Here is a 19,665-nt window from a genome sequence, read left to right as displayed (position 1 = left end):
ACGAACTCGCCCGGGCACAGCATCCCATTAATCAACTGCCTTCATGTCTTATCATTAAGTGATTAAGAACAGTGATGAAGCCGAACCAGGTCCTGATGACACGTTGAAGAACTTCGCCCTGTGGGTCCTGGGGAGCGGCTGCATCACGGGTTCGGTTCGGGCGGTGCGGAGCGGAGGCGGTCGGGAACGGGGCGGGAGCTCCGGGTCCGCCTCCGCGGTGCCGCCCCGCCCCGTGCCGGCGTCTGCGGGACAGAACGGACGGGACGGCAGCGAGGGAGCGGCAGCATGGGGCTGGAGCTGTACCTGGATCTGTTCTCGCAGCCTTGCCGGGCAGTTTTCCTCTTCGCCCGGTGCAACAACATCCCGTTCGAGTTCAAACGGGTGGAGCTGATGAAGGGTGAGCGGGGATGGGAAGGGGCCGCTGCCCCCCGGTAGCAGCGGGCGGGGGATTCACGTCCAGTGTGGAAACACCGGTTGTTACGGGGCGGTGCTGCCGCCCTCGTCCCCACCTCGTGCTGAGGTTCTGCAGAGCTGTGTGCGAGCTCTTTGAAAACAGTTCATCAGAAAATGGGGGACAGGAAAAGAGACGTCGTTCTGAGAAGTAAGGCTCCTCGGGGTGCCGGCCAAAAGGCGATGGGGAGTGCATCCAGCAGCGTGGGGTTCGCCCCTTTCAAGTAAAGGGAGCTCCGTGCTGCAGCACAGTGTGGTTCTCCTCTGGGTGCAGCAGTGGGGCACAGTGGGGTGAAGTCATGCTGACAGCACTGGAAGATGGCAAAGGCAGGGGAGGGTGAAGTGCAGCAGCCAGAATGGGAAAGCTGAGGGCTGCAGAAGGGAGAAGGGCTTTTGTTTGTTCCAGAACCAACTGACAGAGGGTAGGAGCCCCCCAGAGAGGTATCGTGTGTTTTCATCAGAGGACGTCTGGAGATCTGTATCTCTTTCCTTTGCTGGTAAAAACTGCCTTTCAGCCTTTCTAGTGGTCTGTTGTGAAATTCAGTGAATGTATTGGGCTTAAAATGCAAGATGAGAAGGTTTATGAGGCTCAAACTGATAGAGAAACAAGAGAGGCTCCAGCTTGTTATTAGAAAAACCTCTGGGTGTTGTGGTTTCTGCTCTGGGTGTTCCCCTTCACGCCTTGGCTGCTCACCAAATGCACTTGATGCTGCTTTCCTCTTAACGGCCTGTCTCAGTAGGGGCTGATTGCAGCTGGGGTAAAAGCCCATACAGTGTTTTTTCCCTTGTTGCCAATGAGTGGTTGTGGTGAGACGTTGATCCAAATGAGAAGAGGCTGGCAGGCAAGCAGAGAGAGCATGAAGAGGAATGGAAAAATTGAAAGAGAATTACTCAGAGATTGGGTTTGCCAAGTTCTGGGAAAACAAACCTTTTCCAGAGCATCTTCTGGGGCACAAAGATTCCCAGGTGACTCACGCAGGGGGGCATGACAGGGGGAAAGGCACTGGAGAGATGTGACGGTGGAGATGCACGTGTGTGACTCTGAAGCCAGGGGCTGGGAAGAGGCTGGCGTGAATGAAGGTGTCTGGGTTTGGGTCCAGAGGTAACAAAGCACAGCGGGACTCCAAAGGAACAAAACACCTCTGGTTGGCTTTACTCTCTGCCTGCTTTACAGAGGAGACCTAAAAGACGGCTTAAAAGCAAACTCACGTCTGTTTTTGCTCTGATCTATGATAAAGAAAACTCGCACAAAGAGCAAAGAGCTTATTGATATGTTTGTAATAAAGTTCTTGTGGCTTTATATGGAATCATAGGAATTTGTTTCCTCTAAACAGAGGACTATAAAGAGATTTTAATATGAATTTTCTCATTTTCCAGGAAAAAGAAAAAAAAAAAAAGAAAGGGAAAAATTGCTTTCTTTCTCACTATCCCTGTGGTTAACCCACTGTGTTTGTGGTACTGAGATCCCTTCCCCCCAAAGCTCCTTGGTGTTTGTGCCCTGGACAGGTGCCTCCAAGCACAAACTTTGTGCTGACACTGCCTTGAGTTGACAAACATTGCTGGTATGAAAGGACTCTGAACCTTTGTCAAGAGGTTGATCTGGTATGCAGGCAGTAAGTAGTACAGGGCTGTATCTGTACAGTCAAAGCCAGAAATGGTCCATGTGTTGCCCGTGGGCTCCTCAGCTGATCCCAGATGGGTGCTGAGCACCACTGATGAGAAAAAATCTCTCATTTCCCTCAGGGCAGCATAGGACCGAGGAGTTCAGGAAGGTGAACATGCTGATGAAAGTGCCTGCACTGAAGGATGGTTCCTTCACCTTGGCAGAGAGGTAAGGCACAAATAAGCTCAGTCCTCTGCTGAAGCACTGTTTTTCCTGATGCTTGATGAAAACTCTGAGCTGCTGCTTGGAGCTAGCTTGCATGTCTCTGAGCTCAGACACCTGCCCCTATGTCCTCTGCTCTCTGCCTTCAGCTGGGGGCTGTAGTTCAATGTGTAGATGTGTCAGAAGGCACCTGCTGCAGGATGGCCTGGCAGTGCTAAGCTCTGAGTTGGAATGAACTCATTCTGTGGTTTATGTACGCTCTAAAATGTCTGCAGGGTAACTGTAGCACAGCCAGGCAGATGCAATGGTGATGCCTGTTGGTGGTCATGCAATGGTGGCCTGCTGGTAACGCGATGGACGATTGCTGTCCCTGAGCAACCAGCAAGCCAGCACAAACTCTGCCATGTGCTGTGACCACCCAATGATCACACATTCTCACTTATACCTGACTTAAATTACATTTGTACTGCTGCTCACACAGCAGTGCAGTATTCGGGAGAAGGAGAAAGGATGAGGTGCCTTCATCTCAGCTTACCACTCACTGCTCTGTCCTGCTCTCTGCCAGCGTTGCCATCCTCATGTACCTGGCCCGGAAATTCAAGACTCCCGATCACTGGTATCCCTCTGACCTGCAGAAACAGGCCAGAGTTGATGAGTACCTGTCATGGCAGCACACCAACATTCGTGGGAAGGCGATCAAGGTGTTCCTATGTAAGGTAAGGTACACTAAAAACTGAGAGCTGAGAGTGCTACGGCACCCCTCTGTGTGCTGGGCCTTTCTAAGTGAGCATGCAAACCGGGTGACAGGAACAAACGTAGACCTGGGATTGATGTGGCTGGTTGGTAGTAGATCTTTGCCCAAATGAAGTAGTCTGAATCCTTCCTGCTGCAGCCATAGCTCTGAAGTCTGTGGGGCTCATTCTTTGTCAGTGCAGACCAAGCAGTGTGCATGGTGAATGTACCCTGTATGAACAGCAAGCAGCAGGCACAGCTCGCTGCCTTCCGCCCAGCTTCATGGAGAGAAGGAACATCCCACTGTTAAACAAAATGCAGCTGTTTAAAGATGATGCAGCCCTCCCTTGAGAGAAGACTCGCGTGGTTGAAATTTCAGACTTTCTAGGGAGGAGACACAGACAGATGGGAAGCAAGGATGGTTACTGACATTCATCTGCTCAACAGCTTGTTCTGTTCAACAAACAGCCGTTCTTGGGCACAGACACTGGGGGATCCTTAGAAGAAGGCAGTTTGAGGCCTGGACTTCGTTTAGAGGGAAACATGCAAAAAGCAGTGTCTGTTCTTTTCCCTGCCAGGTGCTGATTCCTCTCCTTGCAGGCCAGCCAGTGCCTTCAGAGAAGTTGGAAAGTGCTATTGAGGAGCTGAACGTTGTCCTGAATCAGTTTGAGGAGAAGTTCTTGCAGGGCAAGCCCTTCATTGCGGGCAGTGAGATCTCCTTGGCAGACCTCGTGGCCCTGGTGGAGCTCATGCAGGTGAGCTTCGATCGCGGTGCTGTCAGATCTACAAGCTGGGCTATGGGCAGCAGCATCTCTGTAGGACAGATCCTTCTCTCTGCAGTTTAGTCTTCAGTGGAATTAAAACTTGTTCCTTTTTGACCACAAGCAGAATTGAGTTTGTCAGGGAATTTCTCTTTATAGAAGTTTGGACAAAATTTTCATTTTCTGGTATTTCTTCCAGGAAAAAAGGAAAAAAGTAGACAGAGGAGGATGAAGGAGAGATTGAAAGAGCACAAATTCAGGAGAGAAGCTGAACTGCATTTGTCTTGAGGCAGCTGAATGTAAGGTGCTCATTGACCACTGCTTTGTCTTTTGAGCAGCAGAGCAGGGACTCCTCACCCTCCTTCCTAGACAACTGTAGCGCTGTGTGCGCTGCGTAGAAATAGGGTCACTTTCTGTTTTAGGGGAGAATAAATCTATTTGATTGTCTCCCAGTACCAGGATTCAGTGTCATACAATGAGCTACAGAAATCACAGGGATTTGGAAGAGGCACGTTGGTGTGTGTGGACCTGTGTGTTCCACGTTACACAGTCTGGGGGTCTGCCACAGCTGTGCTTCCACTGCAGCTCCCAGGGGACAGCACTGCTTCCTGCAGGTTAAGAAGCAGAGATGAACTCCACCTAATGAACTCCATGACTTTGTTGCCTCAAAGGAGAGGCACGTCTGTGCTTCGTTCTGCTCCCAGCCCTGGCCGGCTGCTGGCAGGGAAGCCTGATGCCTGGGTTCTGTTGCTCTCTCTGCAGCCTGTTGCTTCTGGCTACAACCTCTTTGAGGAGAGGCCCCAGATGGCGGAGTGGCGCAGGAGGGTGGAAGAAGCCGTGGGGAAGCAGCTCTTCCAGGAAGCACACAAAGAGATCCTGAATGTCAAGAATGTGTCTGCTGAGAAAATGGCACCTGAGCTGCGGGAGCACTTCAAGCAACATCTCTTAAAGCAAATCAATTAGAACAAAGGGCGTCACACTTCAATTAAAATGAATTATTTTGGGTAAGCTTTTAGTAAAATTTCAATATTTCCTCCAATAATAGTACAAAAAACTGCATTCCAGAAAATGCGCTTCAATTACAGTCTTTTTGCAACTTAGAAGGGAAGAAAACTACATCTTGGACTGCAGGCAGGCAGCCCTTGGCTGCTTCCCCTGCCCAGAGAGTAAGGGAGCTCCTGGCCACTAGAGGCTGCTGTGTTACAGATCAGAGCAAAGGGACCCTCGGAGCGAGGGAGCTGTGCGAGTTTTCGAGTGAGGTCTGAGAAGGATGGGGTGAAGCCCATGAACGAAGATCCTCAACAACAGCCTTATGCCATCGTCTACATAGCTCATGCACAGTTGAGAAAAGCTGGTTTTCTAGCTGAAATCACTGCCAACCACGTGGGAGCCTTCCTCAAACCAGATCGGTGCTCCATCCCTTCCCCAGACAGCTCTATGGAAGGCATTTAAACCAGGTTCCCCGCTGCTGAATGCTGCTGTGGCTGGGGCTGTACTGGGGGCAGAGGGGGCTGGTGGCCAGCCCCAGGGCAATTGCAGTGCTTAGCAAGCAAGCTAACTAATGCTGAAATAATATTCATGTTCCACTACTCTTCTGTCATGACATATTCTCCAGTAAAGTTAATTGTTACACTTGTAGTGTGTCCTAGCTCTGTTTGGATTTGTAAACAGAACTGAGAAAGGGGCAGCCCTGGATTCCTTACACAGACCTGTGTGGTTCCCTTTCATAACCTCCTCACGGCCTCCCCTTGCACGCCTTCCTGTCCTCTTCCAGTTTCTGCCCTTCCATTTCCCAGGTAAGAATTATGAATCCTCCCAGTTTGCATAACTGTTTTTTCCTCCTTGTTTAACACTGGTTTCAGCTGGAAGTCTGTGGTCTGCTAGGTGGTTACACTGCCCACAGTGATGGCTGTGTGGTGCAGTGGGTTTGAGGTGTCTGCCATGTCAGTGCTAGTCAAGTGACAGCAGTGCTCAGAGAAGATGAAAACAGCTGCTCAGTCTCACATATCCTTTCAGCTGCACCTGCGGTTTTGGGGAATAAGCCATCTGTTTATTTGAGTTTCCTGAGTAAACCTGCCCTCTAGATCAAAAGGGCACCACGAACCAGAGTTTGCAGTGCATGTCCCCCAGCTATGAGCTAAGCCAGGCAGATCAATCCTCTCTCTGGTCTTCCAGCTTGCAGGATATCCTAAATGTCACTAGTGAGAAAAGCAAAGTTTGCCCAAAAAGCGCTTTCATTTTCTGCGCTGACACAAGCAGAGAATAACTTGTTTTCTCTAATTTTTATTATCTTTTTTCATTCTGCCCAGCAAACTCAGTAACTTGCCCTGAGAGTATTTGCACTGTTGCCACCTGACCTGTAACTGCTGTAGGTGCTGCTCTGCTGTAGCAGCTTGCCTGTAGTTCTGAGCCTAAAGAAAAGAGGCTGTTTATGCCATGCTGCCAACCACTTCCTTTCTTCTGCAACCTGCAGCTTACCACATCCAGCTGGCTGGGCTTCACTCTGAATAAAATAGGTCCCTCCTTGCAACCTCTTTTAGCACTGTGTAACTTCAAACTCCTCCAACTTCTCCCTTTTTTTGTAGAGAGCAAACTTTCTGTTTATAATAATAATAATAAATTCCTCAGCTTCTGTTCAAGTAGAAACAGACCAGAGACAACAAAAGCCAAGAGCCAAATCAGACAGTCCTCAAATGAAGCTTGTTAGCAGAGCTTTCTTAATATATATTTCCCTGCAGAGCCTCAAGACTAGGCTTTGTGCATGTGAAACCATTGTGAGAGCCAAAGCAAATGCAGGACCAGCACTTGGTCTTATTGAAGCTCATCCCATTGGCCTCAGCCCAGCAATCCAGCCTGTCCAGATCTTTCTGTAGGGCCATCCTACTCCCAGGCAGATCAACTCCCAGTTTGGTGTCATCTGCAAACTTACTGTAGGTTCACTCAATCCCCTCATCCAGGTCATCAACAAAGGTACTAAACAGGACATGCCCCAGTTCCGACCCCAGGGGACACCACTTGTGATCTGCCTTTCGTGAACCTGTGCTGTCTGGGCCTGATCCCCTAGTTGTCTTGCACATGCTGTGTGATCTCACTCAAGATGATCTGTTCCATAGCTTTCCTTGGCACAGAGGTGAGGCTGACAGGCCTGTGGCTCCCTGTATGCTCCTTATGATTCTTCTTGTAGATGGGAGTCACAATGGCAAGCCTCCAGTGCTCTGGGACCTCTCCAGTTGACCAGGAATTCTGATGGATGGTGGAAAGCAGCTTGGTAATCACCTCTGCCAGCTCTCAGCACCCTCAGGTGGAGCCCATCTGGTCCCATGGACTTGTGACAGTCCAGATGGAATAGTAGGTCTCTGTTTCCATCTGAACCGTGGGGTTTTACTCTGCTCCCCATCCCAGACTTTGAGGTCAGGGAGAAAAGTACCCTGAAAATAATCCGTCTGACTTTTAAAGACAGATGTAAAACAGGCATTGAGAACCTCAACCTTTTCCTTGTCCTCAGTGGTCGTGTTCCCTGCCACATCCAGCAAAGGATGGCCGTTCTCCATACCCCTAACCCCCTTTTATGGTTAACATTTGTAAAAAAGTTTTTTATTCTCTTTTGCTACAGACTTGCCTTGCTGTTGGTTTTTATCATGGAGATAAAGCATATCGTCCTTGTACTTTGCCTTCTGCTGTCCCTCCGCTTCCCCCATCTGGTTAATTTGTGTCATTTGATCTTAGCTGGTTCCAAATCCAAGGCTGAAAACCCCAAGAGCAGCTCTCTATCTGCCAAACCCAACAGGTTGTGCAAGAGTTTTGCTTGCTGCAGTGCAATGTTCACTGTCTGCTCCCCTTTGAGCTGAATTTGGAGAGAGGTTGCGCATCCTGTGACAGCTTAACATGCCATTTTGACTCACTTTCCTCAATTCTTGCCAGGAGCTATGTGGAAATAAGTGAGAGCCTGTGATTTCTAGAGTAAAATCATGCTGGGATACACAAAATCAGAGGAATCTACAGAAAACAGATACGCATCCCAAGACATCTGCTGCATTTTTTATTGACAGTGACCGTAAGTACAGGGCGAAAAAGCTTTCCTTGAGGTGATGGAACTAAAAAAAAATACTGTGCTAGAAACCTAAAGAAGAATAATGCAATAAAATGCCATATAACACGACTAGATTAAAAACATCTCTGTGATTGTGTGGGTGATGCGGTGCAGTCAGCAACAGCAAAAAGACAAGCAGAACATTTCCAGAAGGCATGGGAAAAGCCCTTGGAAGCCCAGTCAGGACTAAAGGCTCCACTGAAGAATGAACCAAAAAAGAAGCAAAGTGATCCTACACTGTTCGTCCTGCTGCCTACCACCGGGATCAGAGAGCGCTTCTCAGTTCTAGTTTAGAGAAGGGGTTTGCAAGCATTTTAAACACAAAACTCTTTTGCCTGGGCAGAGGCACAGTCATGTTCATTTCCCCGCTCTGGTAGCATTTAATATTTTCTTGCTCTGAAGGAGTTTGATAGAACTCAAGCACCTGCCACAGTACTCTACAAGCCTTCATTTTGCAGAGGCTTTATAGGGTAATGTATCCTGGATGGGGACTAAAGAGTGTAGAGAGCCCTTCTCAAAGCTAGTCAGGATAAGAAAAACAACAACAACAAAATCTTATAGTGTGGTTCTAACTCTGAAGAATTCCTCTTAAAAACCAGTGCATGGTACTGCAGACGCAGTGTCAGGACACAGCACAGTCAAAAGTCACTCACAGATGGTTGTTCTGACAGTAATCTCTATTGATAAAGACCTGTCAGAGCAAAATAAATAACAGAGAGTATTCCAGTTTTGGATTTACCCGAGAAGAGCTCACTGCTTGGTACCTAAACCTTTTCCCAACCTTTTGCATGAGTGAAACGGCACCTGTCCCCCAGCTCCCTTTCCTTGAGGTCCCAAAGGTCCGTGTGTGACAGAAGTGCTGTGTGGGACTGCAGGGCTGTGTGCCACGTGAGCTGTGGGGCAGCGCTGATAAGGAGGTGTCAGAGCTGGGTCTGACCGAGGGTGACTTTGCTATGATCAGTTCAACCCCTGTCGATGTCACAGACGTGTCTGTACTCACTAGCGCTGTCCTCGAGCCACAGAGCGGCGAAACGCTGCGGGGCTACGCAGGGCTGACATTAATCCTGTATAAGAAAGAAGGGGAAAGGAGGGTCGCCGGTGTGCGTGGTGCCCGTGCCGACCGAGCAGCCGGCTGCGGGGCCAGAACCCGGGCTGGAAGGGCAGCGGTGTGACAGCCGGCCCTCTTTGGATCTCAGTCGCCGTCACCGCCCCACAAGGCTCCTTTCCTAAAGCGGCCCTACTCGCGGTGCCAGCTGCATTTCCTTTCCCGGCCTCCGCGCAGCCCGTCACGTCGCGGGATGGCAGCACCACCTCCTGCCGCTGCCCGGCTCCGCGGGGGGGGCCTTCAGGGCCGGCCGCCTCGGGGCCGGCCGCCGCGTCCCCGCCCGTAGGAGGGCACGGCCGGCACGGCTCAGCCCCCGCCTGCCCGCGCGGGGCGGCTCCGTCCGCAGAGCGTCCCGCGGAGCCGGGCGGCGGCAGCATGGGGCTGGAGCTGTACCTGGATCTGCTCTCGCAGCCCTGCCGCTCCATCTACATCTTCGCCCGGACCAACAACATCCCGTTCGAGTTCAAGCACGTGGAGCTCTTTAAAGGTGAGAAAGGCTGGCAGGGCGGGCGGCGGGGCCCGGGGTCGGAGCCCCGCGCTCAGCGCTCCTCTCTCGGCTCTCGGCAGACTCGGTGCTGGGAAAGAAGCCGGCGGCGGCGGCGGCGAGCGGCGCGGAGCGGCCCCGCACAGGTGAGCTGCCGGCGGCGGTGTTCCTGCGGGCCGCGGGATCGAGCCGTGCCCGGCTGGCGGCGGCCCGGGCGGTAAGGCGACCCCGGCGGGAGGCCGCGCTGCGGGGCACGCTGTGGCGGCGGGCCGGGTGCTGGCAGCCCTGCGGCTGCTCAGGGCGTAGTGTTGGATGTCCGTCGGGCTGTGCGTGGCTGCAGGTGTGTTCCTGTGGCCGCTGTGGGATGGAGGAGGAGTGAGGCAGCATCAGTGCTTCGGGATGTTCAACATCAGCGGGAGGAAGCACGTGAAATCACAGAATGGTTGGGGTTGGAAAGGACCCCCGAAGGCCGTCTGTTCCCAGTGCCTGCAGTGCACAGGGACACCCACAGCTCCAGCAGTGCTCACAGCCCCGTGCCCTGACCGTCTGCAGGGATGGGGCAGCACCAGCTCTCTGGGCACCCTGTGCAGTGCCTCACCATCCCCCACTGTAAACAACTTCTTCCTTATATCCAATCTAAATCTCCCCTCTTTTAGTTTGAAACAGTTTCTCCTTGTCTGCAGACCTTGCTGAAGGGTCTGTCCCTTATTTCTTACAGCCCCTTTAGATACTGGAAGGCTGCTTTCCTCTCTCCCCAGAGCCTTCTCTCCAGACTGCACAGCCCTGGTCTCTCAACCTGTCCTCACAGGGAAGTGTTCCATCATTTCTGTGGTCCTCCTCCGCATCTCTCCTGTGCTGAGGACCCCACATCTGGATGAGGTCTCACAGTGCGGAGCAGAGGGACAGGATCACCTCCCTTGGCCTACTGACCATGCATCTTTTGATGCAGCCATCTGGAACCTGGCAAAATGCAGGAGTTAGTGGAGCTGGAAGATCACCTACTCACAGGGGCAAGCAGGGGTGCAGAGCTCAGAGCCTTTTCCAGGGTTGTACCCTCACAGTACTGCGTCCCATCCTTCCTGGGAGTCATAAAACAGGTGGCAAGGCCACACGCCACAGCTAAACCTGCTGCCAGCCTGCAAGCTCTGCTCAGCCTGCAGAGAGGGAAGGACGAGCACAGCTCACCAGGTGCGGTGTGGCTTTAAACACCCTGCAGGCCCTCCTGAGCACAATGGCTGGGCCGTGCAGCTCCCAGCGCTGTCTCATAGCCATGCTGTGGCTATTTTTGTGGATCCCCAAGGAATGTTTCTCCAGCCATTTCTAGCAAATTAGTCACAGTGACAGTGACTGCTCTGGGATTGGTGTACTCAGAAACAGTCAGCTGTTCAGACTTGTCCAGCTGTATCAGAAGACTATTGAACGTTTGCATACTGTATTTCCCAGGTAAGTCATTTGTTATTTTTGTTGCCTAGGGCAGCACAGTACTTGGAAATCCTTGGCTGAACAGATTATTAGGCAGGGATGAGATTGGCAGTCAAATTTTTTTTCCCCATTTCTTTTGTGGAATTTTGTCTACTTCTCTTTCCACCATCAGTAGATCCTCCCTACACGAGGTATTTTTCCTGTGTGCAGACTGCCTTTCCTCTTGACAGTGTATATTCTAATTTAAATTATTCCTCAAAGCTCAGCAATACACAGTGTGTATATATATACACACATAAATATACACGTATCTATTTATACATGCACATATATACCCTTGTGAGTATACTAACTGCTATTACTAATTACACCAGATGCAACTGATGTTAAACAACTGTAAGTCAAGGGAATGCCACAGGATCAATAAAGATGGGCCACAAACAAGAAATGGCTCTGCTTGCTGGGAAGGGCACAGTATTGAACTCTGCTAAACTACAAATACCAATACTGATCTCCTTGTTATTGCAATAAACAACCAGTCCCACTGGAATAACCTACAATCAGTGTTCATACCAAAGCTTTTATCGCTGTGCAGCCGAGTTTCTGCTCAGGTCTTTTTTGTCTGTATGAACCAAAGCAAGTCAGATGCTATCTGTGTGCTGCAAGTGCAGTCTGTGTAACAAATGCTGGCCCCCTGTCAAACGTGCTGTAGTGCTGTGTTAGGACTGACACAGTATGAAAACAGGCTGAAATCTGATTCAGCTGCCCTGACCCACTGCTTACTTCTCGTATCACTGTTTCTCAATTGCTTGCTACCCTGGATAATAAACAAACAGTAGATCGTAACAGCCAACCAGCTGGGTCCAAGAACTGGCTGCTCATTATTTGTCAGAGCTACTGACTTGCAGTTTTATGCTGTGTTTTTCTAAGGACCACTTGAGCTGTGCACACCTTGCCCAAGCTGGGTGTGATGACCACTAGCTATTGGAGCCCCTCTAGATGCACAGGCTCAGGCACTTTCCTGAGCAGCTCCTTGGATGACAAAGATGTACACAATTTTCCATACAGATTTTCTGTGATATAAATCATAGACAAAAGGTCCCTTGTGCTTTGCCAACTGGATTGATTTTCTAGGAGTGTTTTTAACGCTCAAGTTTCTCAATTAAAGGGCTTGTTACCTCACACGGTCAGGCTCCAATTCTTTAGAAACCCTTTATTCTGAGCTTTTGTACACTGCTGCCTGCTTCTGCTCTGCACATAGAACCTCTCACCCAGCTAAACTTGAGCTAAACATTGTCACTGCAGGCAGCTAGAAACATTGCCCACGGGAGAAGTGGGTTTAAATCCCTGCAGACAGCAGATGGATGTGAGCCTTGCTCTCCAGTGAAGCTACTTGTATGGGAAGTTAAAAGCTTTTCTCTAAGAAGAAGCGAGGCAGGGGCTAGTCAGCTAGCAGTGAGAATAGGGCAGTAATGTTTGCTCTTTGGTTTATCTCACGTGAAGTCAGTGCTGGGAAAGTTGTCAGAGGCTTTGCAGTGTTCTGTAAGTTGCAGTGCTTTCTCCTATCCCTTCTTTCACAGCCAGCTGTAAATAAACCTAGTAGTCCAAAGTCTTTTTTATTGCTTGGAGATGTTTCACACTGTCCATTAAAGCAGCCACTAGCACCTCCTTCTGTACGGCAGCAAATGGTTCTTGGGGATGCAGAACCTTGTTAGTTAACAGCACTTCTTTTTTTTTTTTTTCTTTTTGGATAGAAGGGATTTTTGTTATGAAAACTTCTGCTGGTCACACTGGTTTGATTTGATCAGGATTTGCAGCCTGGCACATCTCCTTATAGAAAGCATGTAAGACAAACAAAGTAAACAAAGCCCTTCAATCTTTTTTTTTTGTACCAGTTCCTGGAGTTTTATGCAATCTCCTGGCATTTAACTGCTGACTCACAAGTTCAATGCCTTCAGTGAGAAACTGAAAACTTGATTAGATAGGCAGCTATGAATGCCTTTAAACTCCTGTGACTGTGGAGTTCAAACTCTTTTATGGCCTGGCTTCTTCCTCTGATGTTTTCCTGACACAGGAGGTTTATTTGCTGGCTTATAGCTGGCAGTAATGCAGAATAGAGGTGTCAGAGCTTCTCTGACCCCGGTGATTGGCCGTGGTGGCAGAATGAGTTACTTTGCAAGTTCACTGTTATATTGCTGATACTCATGTTTTTCCCATCCCAGCAAGAGCTGGAATTAGCCTCTGCTGCATGTCTGCTGAGGGATCAGCTCTGCTGACAGCGTTTGCTTTCTTTGGGAATGATTGATTTCCTCTGCTCTTTGGAGTCAAACAAGGGAAGGATTCTGCTCCATGAGTCTTATAAGCCACCCGGGTAGTGTTGGATTAATTAGCCGCTGCAGGGATCTCTGTGGGCACAAAGGTTTTAAATCACTTTCCATCACGACTCCATCCCAACCAGTGTCAGCCTTGTTAACGAACTGAAGGAAAATGACTCTGTTTTGGTGTTGTATGTTGGAAAAAGGAGCAGGAATGGCTTCTGTTTGCCCTCACTGGGTGCTCTGCATGCAAACTCAGCCTTTCCAGACCACACTTCGTGCTTATCTAAGTCTTTTTTCCCCCCATTTCTGAAACCATAGGACAAGATTTCAAGTCAAATTAGTGTTTTCAGAACCAATATCTTCGTTTGTTTTCTAGATGCCTCACTGGGAATGATTTTTCAGAAAGTTTTGGTAGTATTGTTGGTAACAAACAACTGAATTGCTGGGTAGAAGTGAACTGCACCTTGCTGTGTGACATGGCTGAGCAGACTGCAGGCTGTAGATGGCTTTTGCATTGGCTCTTCAATTTCATTTTCAAAATACGACATAGGAAAAGAAACAGCAGAGTTCACAGATTTTCCAGTTGGTTACAGGTGGTGGATACAATTCTAACCTCTGACTTGTCCATTCCTGTTCTCAGGGCCATCAAATAGTGAAGGGGCTGGCAAAATCAGTCTCTTGAAGAAAGTACCAGCACTGAAGGACGGAGACTTCACCCTGGCAGAATGGTAAGAACTCAACCCTCGGAGTTCCTTGGATACCAGTAATACGAATCGTGTTTAGGGGGTGTCATTCCCTCTGAATGACTCAGAACTGGCAGTAAGCATTTATGAATAGGAAAGATTAGAAAGATTAGTCTACTTTGACATTTCAGCTCCTTTGTTCTTAAAAGTTAGATACCAATATGCACATTTATGATAAGCATTATTTCTGATAATTTCAGAGCAGTTAAAGATACGCATTATTTCAGGTGGACATGAGCCATACTTGGAGATGAACAACTTGAAGTCATTAGAAAGATGTTCCTTTGACAGGAGCTTTTGTAATTACGGATGTTCAGCTGGCCATTGGGTCTGTTTGTGGAGAAGCAAGTATTTTCTGCCTAAGTTGATGTTGCAAATGCTTGCTTCCTCCACCATGTCCTTATTTCTCCATCTGAAGGGGTTAACATATTGTCAACTCATATATATGTCCTGACTTAATGAAAATTATTGTGATGATATTTTTTTATTTCCAATGTCTTGCTCTCCAAAGAGCACCACAAGACTGGAAAGGTCTCCGCAAAGTTTCATACCCTATAATGTACCTCACATATCTTGGTTATTTGTAATACTATAACCTCATCTCCATTTTCTGTTTGCAGTATCTTTCACAATGTAAACAAATCTCCTGGCTTAACTGATCTTCACTGAAAGCACTTACCTCAAATTAGGGTTATAAACATATCTGGGAATTGTTTAAAGCATATAAAACACAAGGAGAACTACAGAGCTACTTTTATTTATCTGACTTAGTTATTAAGGCCAAATTAATACCTGGACAGACAAAACTGGTCTGAGATAAAAGCATTCTGTAACATTCCCTGACCTCTTTTTTGTCTCGTTAATGTCTGAGCAGCACTGCCATTCTGCTGTATCTGAGTCGAAAGTACAACACTCCTGACCACTGGTACCCATCAGACATAAAAAAACGGGCCCAGGTAGATGAATACCTCTCATGGCATCATGCTAACATCCGGGCTAATGCTCCTAAGACCATGTGGATCAAGGTAAGGAGACTGGATATGAAGATGAGAGTAAAATGATGCTTTCCTGGTGAAAACTGAACCGAAAGAGTTTGTCCCAATGAAGTAAAAAATCTAGTCCATTCCTAGCTGGGAGGAGATGTCAGAGAGCTATTTGCTCAACATCAGGATTTGGCAAAAGCAGCTTTGGCCATTTTGTGTTGTTTTTTGTTTTGTTTTCTAGGTTTTTTGTTTGCCTGTTTGTTTCCTTAAAGTAGTTCTGATCCAGAAGGTCTCAAAGCCTCACGGCCTATTATTGCCTGGATTTGTGAGCAAATGTAGAACAGATTGGGTATTGCCTCCAAGGGCTCCCCCTCCCTGCACAGCTGTGCAGAGTATGCACAGACCTTTTGCTTCTTTGGCAAGAGTGTGTTTTGTTGCTGGAAACTGAAAGGTTTGTGTTCTTCACACATCAGGTCTCTGTAGTCCCATCAGGGTGGAAAACCAGAAGGAGATTTTTGCTTCCAGAATGCTTACGTACTCCTCTGAAATGAGCTCAGGGATGGGTAGAACAGAGATACAGGGAGAACGGCAGTATTTCTTTATTCAGTGTGGTCAAATCAATTTATGTTTGGGTAAAATTAATGGAATCACTCTGAAGCAGAAAATCATTTAGTATCAGGTGATTCTGCTGGACAACTGGTTCCAGCCAACTCATCAGAAACCTAATGCAGCTAACCTTAGGGAAGCCCAGGTGCAAATAAATCCCTGCAAGCATGATTGTAGCAGAGGATTTTAGATGAAATAAGGGTTGCCAGTAAGAAGATAAGAACGTCACTCTTCCTGTGTGAAGTCCACCCATGTTTGTGCCTAACAAAACATATCAGGACTCACTTAGAATTTTGATTTATTAACATTTGATTTTTTGGCAAGAGAGTCCAAAGGAGCAGCACAAATATGAGTCAGACTCCTACAAACATCAGTTTCTTCAAGTCTCTGCAGGCTGTCATTGCAGCGCTCCAAGAAGAAATCCATCTCATTGCTGCTAGTTAGATAACTCAGTTACAGAAAGGTCATCAGAATAATTGAAAATTTGGAAACTTATAAAGCCACTGTGTAATAGAAGGCACAATTACTGGTTTTGTGAGAAGATAAACTGCCCTGAGATACAGAAAAGGAGATACCATTTCCTAATGGCTATACCTGGAGATCCCATCATTTGAAATTGGAAACATTTAGGAAGAGAACTGGCCGTGAATTTTCTGATGAAACAGACCCTAAAGGCACTTGGCAAAAAAAAGTGGCTTGGATTAGACAATCACAACATGAATTTGTTGAGTATACTAGCAGTAAGTAGGAAGTCTATCAACCACCCCTGTGGAAATTTATATCTTTTTTTTTTCTCTTCCTGAAAATAAACTATTTCTTTGGCTATCATATATAGGGGAGGTATAGTTGTGAAATACTGGTGGCTCTGGTGGTATATAAACCTCTGTGAATGGTGACAAATCTCACTGAAAGGCTGCTACCCCCCGGGCCAGTAAGTCTTTGGAGATAAAGTCTGTTATTTATGATTGCTCTGGCTGGAAACATTTCTAATAGTATAAGGAATGATTCTTGGGACGCCTTAGAAAGAGTGATATAAAAAGGGCACTTACCCACCCTGCCCTCCTGGCAGCTGCTCCTCTGCCAGCTACACTCCCTACCACAGCCACCACCATGGCCTGCTGCCATCACCCGGAGGAACTGCAGGTGACCACCAGTGGCAATCGTGTGTGTCTCATCAGGTACTTAATGACTACCACTAGATCCATGAGAAGACAGCTGACCATGCTCTGTGCTCGTTCTGTCCTCAGGTGCTGATTCCCCTCTTCACAGGGCAACCGCTGCCCTCAGAGAAGCTGCAGGAGGTGATGGAGGGGCTGTCTGCTTCCCTGAAGCAATTTGAGGAGAGGTTTCTGCAGGACAAGGCTTTTATCATCGGGAGCGAGATTTCTTTGGCAGATCTTGTGGCCATTGTGGAGCTGATGCAAGTGAGTGCTGGGCTATGGTAATGAAAGGAAAACATGCTGCTGGGCAGGGAGGGATGCAGCATATGGTAGCACTTGGTTAGGAGGAAGGGCATATCTCAGCACAACTAAGACGACGAGTAGAAGGCAGCAGTGGGTTCAGAAAATCAGTTGTTTTTTTAAAAGAAGAAACTGGCTGCAACAGATCTCCTCTGTTTTTGTTCCTCACAGAATGTCTTCCTGTTCCATCCTGATTTTATTTTTGACCTCTAGAGATAACGTATAGAACTTTATGAGCTCCTCCCCTCTCTTTCTCCTACCCGTACCTGCAGTAACATTTTTGATGCCCGTTGTCTTGGCAGAGTCTCACTGTTTGTTGTTCTCTCTGGCCTTCTGCAGCCTGTTGGAGTTGGTTGTGACATCTTTGAAGACAGGCCCAGGTTGATGGAGTGGCGCCGGCGGGTGGAGGAAGCTGTGGGGAAGGAGCTTTTCTTCCAAGCCCATGAGATGATCCTGAATATCAAAGAACTGAGCAACATTCAGATTGATCCACAGCTGAAAGAGCACCTGGCACCTGTGTTGATGAAGATGTTGAAATGAATTAACCTATGTTACTATTTTTCCTGTCTTTTTTTTTTTTTTTTTACTTCTGTCATCTCTACACCTAACTGGAAAAAAAACCCGCTGTATTTCTTATGTAGTCTTGCAAGGTGTCCTCCCCAACCTCACTAAGCCTTCCCTGCATCTTTGGGGGGTGGGAGCTGGGGAATTTTTAAAACCTGAACCATTCGATTTGTATGAAAGGGAAAGACTCTGTGGGTCACTTAACACATGCATCTGGGTTATATTTTAGTGTCACTCAGAAATGTTGGAAACATGAATAGTAATTCCTGAAAAATTTGAGCCAGCCTGCAAACTGGAACATCAGAGAACTGTCGAGGATGAGGATCGTTGTTTTCATGTGTTTGTAACATTCGGAGCTCCTTCCACAGTGGCAAGCACAGCAGAGCAGACCTGATCCTCACCTTGCCAACATGCGTCTCTGCGTAAGTGAGTACAGAACAAAGCTACAGGTAGTCACTAAAGTAAAAAGAAGACTTTTTATTTCATTTTTTTAATTTAATTTTCTCGTTGCTGGAGCGTATTGCTGGCCGCCCATCTACATTCCATACTTCTGGTTGCCTTTAAGATCCTGTGAGAAGTTTCTTACGTTCATCCACGACTGTAAATCACTGTGATGCTTTAATTTAACCACTGCTCTCCACTTTTCAGAGTTGGGTTTCTTAGGCATGTGGTCTGTCAGTACGTGTGGTGGGGCAGTTCTTGGGAGATCTGTGCAGTAAAGACTGAGCAACTTCAAATAGCTGAGGATGGCCACAGCCTTCAAATAATGCCCACTTGAATCCTCTGTTGATATCATATATGGAATACACTGAACAGATGCATTCACAGTGACTTCTTTAAAGAGAATATGACTGCAATCAAATCGGTTTTTTTTCTGTGGTGATAGTGCAATAGCAATCCACATTCCTCCTAGAAAATGGAAAGGAGGGATAAATCTAGACACGCTCTTTGGAGATTGTTTTGGATGGAAGTTCACCAAGTCACCCTGTGCAAGATGAAGTAATAAGGGAGATTTTGTGAGCTTGAGCAACATATGCATCACAATAAAAGGGCAGAGAGTTGTTTTGGAGCTTCAAGGCTCTCTTTCTTGGTTGTGCTGTTTCTGATTAGTTCTAGCTCAAGTGGGAAACCATTTTGTACTGCAGCACAAAATAATAATATAATAATGAAGCAAAACAAGCATTTCTAGTTGTTTTTTCAGTTGAAAACAGCAAAGGATGCAAAAACTGTTGGAATGTGTATGTTTGCATACTTCCATTCACATCTAGCTGTTGCCCTTGAACCTTACCCTGAAATGCTTAGTAAATGGGAATTCCATCTCTCAGTAACTGAATAGCTTCTTCTCTTTACAGTACTAACGTGTCTTGGCTACTTGCATTTCTGCTGTTAAGTACTATACAACTGGATGTGTTTGGGTGGTGTTTTTTCCTAAAGTTCTACTGCTAGATGTATGGATTTAGTCCAGAGCCTGGGGAGATCTTTAAATTCCCCAACTGGAATGAAAATCTCGTTATATACTTGAGCTTTCAGTAAGAGAAAAGTTCACTTTTTATGTTCACTGTAAGGACAAGAGAGCTGACTGAAGGCTTTCTTTTTATGAACTGAAAACATTAGAAATAGGTACATGTTTATTCCCACCTTTCCTTTCTTCTCTTAACCCCCAAACATTTTTTGCTGAAGTTTTATTCAGGAATATTGTCTACACTTGAGATGAATTTTAAATGGGAAGTGGTTGACCATTTGAGAACTTTGAGAGTGGAACTGCTAAGTGGCTGATGACACACACACATGCCTAGAAATGGGCAAAAAATACCAGGATTTTCCAAAGGCTCAGCAAAATGGAGACTGCTTGCTGCTGTGCTGTCATCTCTCGATTCATTCCCCTGCAAGCATTTGAGTTGCCAGCTCCAGGACAGAAACAATAGAACAAATGCCTTTAGTGTAATAAAAACTCAGATTCTGGGTTGTGCCCTGAGGCCATGGACAGTTTGCCATTTGTGGTCAACCCTCAGGAGCAAAGGACAAAACATATCATTAAAATGTTTGTGACAGACCCTCATGCTGTTGTAATTGCTGACTTTCGATACTTCAATCTCTTCTGCTCCATTTCTTTTGGAAGGTC

General features: G+C 47.3%; 2 protein-coding genes across 3 annotated transcripts; both read left to right on the top strand.

The window, feature by feature from the left end:
* Positions 1-233: 233 nt before the first annotated feature.
* GSTT2B (glutathione S-transferase theta 2B) lies at positions 234-5,406 on the top strand. Its single transcript, XM_042829047.1, has 5 exons — positions 234-397; positions 2,194-2,281; positions 2,841-2,991; positions 3,586-3,762; positions 4,531-5,406. Exons 1-5 carry the CDS (start codon positions 286-288, stop codon positions 4,729-4,731), a joined length of 729 nt encoding a protein of 242 aa, XP_042684981.1. The 5' UTR covers positions 234-285; the 3' UTR covers positions 4,732-5,406.
* Positions 5,407-9,290: 3,884 nt separating this feature from the next.
* Positions 9,291-19,602, top strand: LOC122165634 (glutathione S-transferase theta-1). Of its 2 annotated transcripts, none has more exons than XM_042828847.1 (6): positions 9,291-9,450; positions 9,531-9,593; positions 13,828-13,915; positions 14,805-14,955; positions 16,767-16,943; positions 17,319-19,602. In XM_042828847.1, the coding sequence occupies exons 1-6, from the start codon at positions 9,339-9,341 to the stop codon at positions 17,517-17,519; spliced, it is 792 nt and encodes a 263-aa protein (XP_042684781.1). In that variant the 5' UTR covers positions 9,291-9,338; the 3' UTR covers positions 17,520-19,602. The 2 variants fall into 2 exon arrangements, with proteins under 2 accessions (XP_042684781.1, XP_042684780.1); XM_042828846.1 differs by having other exon boundaries at positions 9,507-9,593.
* Positions 19,603-19,665: the final 63 nt, after the last annotated feature.

This window comes from Centrocercus urophasianus, unplaced genomic scaffold (assembly GCF_019232065.1).
Source record: "Centrocercus urophasianus isolate 14NV4802_14NV808 unplaced genomic scaffold, USGS_Curo_1.0 seq_30, whole genome shotgun sequence".
In the NCBI taxonomy this organism is placed as follows: domain Eukaryota; kingdom Metazoa; phylum Chordata; class Aves; order Galliformes; family Phasianidae; genus Centrocercus; species Centrocercus urophasianus.
The sequence above is the reverse complement of the archived record's forward strand: the minus strand, read 5'-3'. Positions and strand labels throughout refer to the sequence as shown.